Genomic DNA, 7,500 nt, shown 5'->3' with positions numbered 1-7,500 from the left:
GCTCTCATCCTCCTCGTCCTGTGCGGGGCCCGACGGGGCCCCATCGCTATCCAGGAGCTCAGTGCCGCTGGGGCCCAGCTCCACGCCGCCCGTCTCCAGCTCCGCTTCCAGGAAGTGTCCCCCGAACAGCGGAGGCAGAGCCAGACCTGAGAAGTCCTCCATCACCTGAAGCACCTGCACAGACAGACCAGAGAGAGCTCAGAGTACACTCAGGTGCTGCAGTTAATAATACACCACACCCGCGACTCTTTACAGATAAACATGTTAATCAAACTAATCATGCTCTCTATGAACTCACATGGAGCGTTTCTGTTCTGCGATATCAATATAAATACGCGAATATGATTTTTAACAGCTTTAATGATTTGAATTCAATACTTACCCTTAGTTAGTTAATAATATTGCAAAGAGCCATACATGATTCACTCTGTTAATTATAAATCCCGCAGGTATGTTTTCTACTCCTCAACAGTTCCGTCTATACATAATTTAAACTATACATCCAAAAAAAAAAGCAAGAATTAACCTGATTCATACGATAAAATAAAAGTACACATCTACAGCCTTCGAAACCATAGACAGTAAAAGAAATGGACACAGCGACCCCATTGGAACTCAATTGAGACAAGTGAAGCCCGTTTTTAGCGATTTTTAGAACTTCCGTTTCTGACGCGCAGACTCAAACTAAGCTTGATGACGTCAGCAACCTGTTCTGACAGATGTAAACCTTCTAGTAGCTGTGCGTGCAAACTGCCATCGTTAATCTTGCAGAGACGGCGAGCTTGAGCGGGGAGTTCTTTGGCGTGAATGAGCAGGAGTAAGTATTCTGATTAATTATTTTCTATAGTATTTTAAAATGTAACGCCAGTACGCCATATCTCTTGACGTCTCCCCGATTGCCTGCGAGCTTCTCCTCCTGTCTGTACGGTAATTTCTCTACTGTGCGACAGAGAGTCGAGTGGTTATGACGCAATCGTTAGCCTATTTTTACAAAAACTGTTTTCTACGGGGCCATAATGTAACATAGAAGGTAATGGAGCCCTTTATACATTGTCGTGTATCTTTAGAAATAAATAATGGACAAATGGAGTCTTTAAACGCCTCAGATGTAAAGTTATTCGCTGTCAAAGTGACGCAAAAATGAATGGGAGTCAATGGGATGCTAACGCAAGTGAAGTTCTGCTACAAGATGGCGGCACGCAGCCGACTTCAACTTCCGGTCGACTTCCTTGCCCCCTGTTCGAAACAAGGAGACGCGTTTTAAACACGTCATTGAGCGTTCAGCCAATCCACAGCGAAAGCGTCATCAGCATGTTCTCGAACTACAATTCCCATGATACCCGCGACAGAATCTACCATGGCTTGTTTTCAACGTGTACCATGATATTCTAACTATCTATCTATCTATATTGTGTTTCAGCTTGCATCCTGCCGGCTTTGAGCCCTTTAACAAAATACACAGGAATGATGAACCAAGCTATTCCATACAATTATGCAATGTGTTTTTTTTTTGTTTTTTTTTGTAACTTTTTGAAATAACGATATTCCATTTTTTTTAGATGCACCTGTATAATATACAAATATATCTTTGAGATACGATTAGTTTTTATTTTGAATTTTCATTTTAGTTTAAAGTTATTTTAAAGTAATGTTGATGTGTTTTTGTCATTTTTAGTATTATATATATATATATATATATATATATATATATTATATATATATATATATATATATATATATATATATATATATATATATATATATACATGTGTATGTATAGTTTTTATTAATTTTATTTCAGTTGTAGGGATTTTAGTACATAAAGTTAAACTAAATTAAAATGTGTTGCGTTGAAAACTGAAATAAAACGTTTTGTATTTGTATTTTATTTCTGTGAACATTTATTCTATTTCAAGTATCAAAAATGTTTATTTATTTTTTATTTTTAGTGTTTTTTAGTTTCAGATTTAGTTTTAGTTAGCTGAAACAACCCTGATTTTTATTATCATATTTATTGATTTGTTTTCAGGTCATTCTCAGATGTTTATATTGAAAGGCTTAAGCTCATCATGGATCTGTAATGAGCTGTTAAAGTGTTTGAGTTGATCTTGTTAATCACGTGGATCTCTTCAGGTCCGGCTGGAGATGATGGAAAGCTGCTGGACCTTCCAGCGCACCCCTCGGACCCGCAGGAGAAAACCCAGTGAAAGCCCTTCAGAGTCGCACTCACCTCTACTTCTGTCTCTTTATTTAATTATCCTCTTGTTTTTTATTTGATATTGTACATTATTTTAGTCTTTCACAAAATAGACTTGCATATCAGTAATAAACAACAGTCATATCTTTTATTCTGCTGCAGTTTTGTTACACTCATTGTTTTTTTAAATAATTGTTTGTGTATAGAGAGTGAAACAAGTCCAAACCACAGAGATTAACTTTATTAAAAAAAGGAAGAAATGCCATACAGTTATCATGAAGTTAAAGCATTCAAGAGACCAAGATGTGACTGATTTGTAGAGTATCAGAACACAATGGCTGACTTGTTCAGTAGAGTCCTGCTTTAAATGCCAGTGTTCAGTGTTGTCTGGGGTGTTTAATAAAAGTACAACATGAGCAGAGCTCAAAGCTGCTCAGCCACGATTACATCAGTTCAGAAATTAAACACAAACTAATACAGACTAACATGCAGCGGCGCCCAGAAGTCTGAGATGCTCTTCATTTTAACTCAGAAACACAGTGTCTAGGATTCTAATGAATTTAATACAAAGAACTGATCATTAATCAAGTGTACAGGTGCATCTCAAAAAAAAAAAAAAAAAAGAAAAAAAAAAGCTAACTTTCTTATATTATAGATTCATTGCACACAAACTTAAATATATATTTTTTTTTAATTCAGAAAAACTGAATATTCAAATTTTTTGAGATACTGAATGTTTTAATTTCCTAAGCTGTAAGTCATAACCATCAGAATTAAAGCAAACAAACCAAAAAAAAATATTCCATATAAATACAAAATATTTCAGTTTTATGTGCAATGAATCTAGAATATAAGAAAGTTTGCTGTTTTGAAATAAATGACAAAAAACAGAACTTTTCCACGATATTCTAATTTTTGGAGATGTTTTTGATCACTCTTGCATCCACTCAAGCTCAAGATGCTCTTGACCATCTCAGATGATGATGAGAACATGACCAAATATCAAATTCATGTTCGTTTTATTACTGTAATTATGACACATTACAAAAAAAAAAATTCTCAGACTTTTGGGCTCACTGTATTACAGTATACCATTATATTTTCATATATAAGGTTGGATATTAACCTTTTAGCTTTATTCACTTTAAGATATCTTTATAATAGAAGAAGTTAATAATAAAGGTATCAGAACAAACTGACCCTGAAGTGAAGAAATAATTCCAACATTTGTGAATAAACGTCTCAACATTAATAATTCGTTAGATTGGTTTAAGTGTAAAATAAGCAACTTTTAAGATGATTACAAAACAATTTACTTACAGTAACACACAAACTCAAATGAATCATTTTCTTTAGGTTCATTTCAAACCACTGGACATAAACATCTTTAACTAAGTCTTCTGTTCCAAAATAATGGTAAAAAGGGTCAGAAAGACGGTTTTTTTCAGCTTATTTCTCATCACAGACACGTCCTCCAGCACATCTACACTTTCCAGAGCCTTCCGTCACGTCTCAAGCTTTAGTTTCAGAGATCTGGGCTTTAACAAAATACAAGACCAGACGGAAGAGGGGCAAGAGACCGGAGCTGAGAGCCTCTTCACGTCACACTTTCACAAACACAGCGCTTTTCCAAACTCTTTCAAAGCCTTTCTGTATATCTCCACTCCACTCTCCATCCAGCCGTCAGTTCACCTGCTTCTCCCAGCATGCTCTAGCACACCTCGACTTTACGCAATACTACAAATGAAATAAAAGTTTTAGGAGAAAGTATCTTATTTGTGTGGGAAGTACACTCAGGAACAATTCACCCAAAATTATGGCAGCAGAAAAAATGCTAGCGTGAGTAAATTTACATTTATAAAAATTGATTAAAATATTTCATGAAACTAAATTGTGAATCAAATATCAGTTCCCAAAAACATCTACGTTTTGTCAGACTTCAGTGTTTTCGTCATAGTCATTACAGTAAAGGAATTAAAAGCTGAAGAAACTGTTGTCCATAATATGGAATCAAATGTTAACGCTCAGTTTTTTTGATGTGCACTCAAACATAAAGTCCTTGAAATACTTCATTTTTCTGAGAATGTAATATATATAGAATATACATTTGATCTGCTAAATCCTAAATGATCTAAATGCACGTAATTATTGTCTGAATGTGTTATATTTTTATGTTCTCAGAGGTTGTGTTGTTCATGAAGCATTAACAGGAGCAGCTCTGGCTGTCAATCAAAGGCTCTACTGTATCAGAGGGGCGGAGCGGTCATTGGTCACCGTCTTCTTGAGCCGAATATGAGCGAACGGGTTGATCCTGTGAAGAGGGAAGGTTAAATCAACAAACCCATCAGACACGGAGCGCTCTTCTGGACACGGGTGACTATCTTTACCTGCTGGGTGACGGAGGCGGAGCGGTGAAATCAGTCGACATCTGAGGAGCATGAAAACACGTCAGTGTCAGCAGAATATAAAACCATACAGTGAAAAAAGTCACAATGAGAAAACAAAAAAAATGATATGTAAGAATCATCTTGGGACACTACAGGCAAAACCACTGGGGCTTCATGCACTGCTCAGGTTTTTTTTAAACACTGATGCAATGCTACATTTCTCCAAATCTGATGTAGAAACAAACTCATCCTGATCTTGGACGACCTGAGGGTGAGCACATTTACAGCTGTTTTTCATTTCATTCAAAAAGCAATAGAGTTAGAGTTCTCTGACCCTCGTCCTGCTGGTCTCGGGGTTCATCATGCTGTAGGGTCGCGGTCTGAAGGTGCTGATGCGCTGGGATAAGACGCTGCTCTCGTCCTCAGAGTCAGGACTGACCTGCGGCCCCTGACCCGCGGGGGGAAGCCTGTCCAGCTGCCCCATACTGCTGCTGTTCACCTTCGACAGGACAGGAGCACTGCAGCCGTGACGAGAGACACAGAGGAGAAGAGAGGAGTGATGGGAATGCATGCCCTTCTGAGACAGCAGAAAGATATTACTGTGTGTCATTCTGATGGGGTCAGACCTGAGATCTTGTCCGGGAGAGTTGGGGAAAGGCTGTGTGTAGGAGAAGGGAAACCAGCCTTTTCTGTGAAGGAGAGTTCAGAACATCAGCGTAACAATAGATGAGCGTCTGAATATCTGAGACACCATAAACCTAAACAGCAATACGCTTTTAAAAGGCCTGTTCATACAAGACTGAAAAAGAAATTGCAGATGAATAAAAGTCTGTACAAACCAGATGAACTGAAATGCACTGCAGTTAATAATATGTATTTATGCACAGAAACAAGTCCCTCTGATAATGTAGATCACACTGTATTTCAGACGCATGATCCCAAAGCTCACACTTACTATCTTTCCATCGTCAGCAGCATTGTTATCATTAACAAAAACTAAACCTATTAAAAAAATGTCATTAATTGAAATCAAACAGAATCAAAATCATATAAATATTACATAAAAATGTAACTTATTTTTTATCTCAGTTAGCTACCCAAGCAACGTTTCTAATTTTCATTTAATTTTAAATTAATATTCATATTTTATTTTAATTTTATTTAATCTATTTTAATCTTGGTTTAATTTTTGGTCCTTTTTTATATTTCTATTATGTTTTTTTTTTTACATTTTAGTTTTAGTCATTTTAGCACTCATCTTATTTCAGTTAGTTGCCGAAGCAACATTTCTAATTTTCATTTAAAAGTACTTAAATGACAAAAAAATAAAGTTAAAATAAAAATACCTAAAAATGTAAAAAAAAAAAAAAAAAAAAATTAAACAAAAGCTAATAAAAACAACAAAATACAACAAGAGGGCCAATAGATAAAATATAAATATTCCTTGAAAAAAACTTAAACTAAAAGAAAGTTAGAAACTAACTGCGATTAAAATTCATTTAAGTAATAAATTACTAAAACTAAAATTCAAATGAATTAAAAAAAGTGACAAAAAAGTTGGACAATTTTCTTTTTTTAACTATAAATAAAATAAAACTGAAAATATAAAAATACAAATAATTTCAGAATATTGCTAAATACTATATTAGTATATTAATAATCCTAAAATGACTTGTCCCTGGCGTGAGTAGGTCCATATGAATGCACAGTTTTGAAGGACTTTCCTTTTGTTCGAAGCAAGTTTAAAACCTGTTCACCCCAAGAGTAAAATCTTGCTCTATGCAAGCCATTGTAAAACAACCATATAAGCCTTGTTCTCAGAACAGGCCTCTCATATTACTGACATGATTATTCAGTTCTGCACCACAAATCAGAAAACAAATGACGTATAGCTAGTGTTTAACTGGCCCTGACTGAAAGGCTGATGGTCAGATACCGTCCCGTGCGCTCGTTCTGGCCGTAGTGCCAGCCGTCTCTGGGCTCACTGATCAGCAGGGACAGAGCGTCTCCAGGCAGGAAGGACAGCAGGCATGAGCTTCCTCCTCGGTCTCCTGTCTTCTCTCCCTCGCAGGAGTCTGGGGAGTGAGGGAACAGAGCCTCCACACGGGACGGAGCACAGAGAGGGAGCACACGGGGGAGAGTCGAGCCTGAACCATCCAACCAGAACATACAGTTAAAGGACATAAAAGAAGAAGAGCACAGAAAAAAAAGACACAAAAAGAACATCTTCACACGGCAATCTCATTTCATGACTGTCAAGCGCAACACCGAAAAGGCCAAACACACCATAAAAGTGCCATAATGCTTTTGGAATTATAACTTGGACCTTTTTTGTTCCACAGAAAACATATGGAAACATGTGGAAAGATATGGTGAAACAGTGCTGTTATTGTTCTAAAATTATATATATATAAAACTGTTCTAAAAAATTATAAATATCACCTTGGCAACTAATTTAAATAAAACAGTTTCAGTTTAAGTAAATAAAAGCTTAAAAGTAAAAAGCTTAAAATGAAAGCTAAATGGAAATAAGAAACTAATAAAAATTACAAAAGTACACAATTACTAAAAATTTTAATGAAAACTAAACATCTAAAAATAAAAGCTAATTAAAAATATTAATAAATACTATAATAGTATAAATAATATAAAAAAATAGCACCGTTTTGAAACAACATGGTGAAAAAAATTATATATATATAATTCATATAAAAAATAATAATATTTTTTACATTATAATGTTTTATTTTTGGATTGTGCCATTATAATGGCACTTAAATCAATCTCATTCTTATTACTGTTATTCAATAAGAAGTATAAATTATTCAAACTGAAAGGTGCATCTTGGATTTGAGATCTGCTATAATTAATCATATTTGGATGGTACAAAAATTATCAGAAAGAAACTCCTTACTG

General features: G+C 35.4%; 2 protein-coding genes across 5 annotated transcripts in view; both read right to left on the bottom strand.

Annotated features, from left to right (window-relative positions):
- LOC109111103 (TCF3 fusion partner-like) overlaps window positions 1-615 on the bottom strand; it is a 4,636-nt gene extending 4,021 nt beyond the window's left edge. The window contains exons 1-2 of one of the 4 annotated variants that reach the window (XM_042740455.1): window positions 383-615; window positions 1-174 (exon numbers count right to left, since the gene is read on the bottom strand). The exon at window positions 1-174 is cut by the window's left edge and continues 60 nt beyond it. In XM_042740455.1, coding sequence (XP_042596389.1) covers window positions 1-162 — 162 coding nt within the window. In that variant the 5' untranslated portion in view covers window positions 163-174; window positions 383-615. Of the gene's footprint in view, window positions 175-298; window positions 333-382 lie in introns of those variants that run through there. The other 3 variants (XM_042740456.1, XM_042740454.1, XM_042740457.1) reach the window with 3 other exon arrangements.
- Window positions 616-3,066: 2,451 nt separating this feature from the next.
- The window catches only part of LOC109111275 (brain-specific angiogenesis inhibitor 1-associated protein 2-like), a 22,674-nt gene continuing 18,240 nt past the window's right edge, over window positions 3,067-7,500 (bottom strand). Inside the window, exons 10-14 of the mRNA XM_042740445.1 lie at window positions 6,521-6,731; window positions 5,211-5,273; window positions 4,919-5,102; window positions 4,585-4,625; window positions 3,067-4,508 (exon numbers count right to left, since the gene is read on the bottom strand). Coding sequence (XP_042596379.1) covers window positions 4,436-4,508; window positions 4,585-4,625; window positions 4,919-5,102; window positions 5,211-5,273; window positions 6,521-6,731 — 572 coding nt within the window. The 3' untranslated portion in view covers window positions 3,067-4,435. The remainder of the gene's footprint in view (window positions 4,509-4,584; window positions 4,626-4,918; window positions 5,103-5,210; window positions 5,274-6,520; window positions 6,732-7,500) is intronic.

This window comes from Cyprinus carpio, chromosome B16, assembly GCF_018340385.1.
Source record: "Cyprinus carpio isolate SPL01 chromosome B16, ASM1834038v1, whole genome shotgun sequence".
NCBI classification, from domain to species: domain Eukaryota; kingdom Metazoa; phylum Chordata; class Actinopteri; order Cypriniformes; family Cyprinidae; genus Cyprinus; species Cyprinus carpio.
Note: the sequence above shows the minus strand (reverse complement) of the source record. Positions and strands in the feature narration are given on the sequence as shown.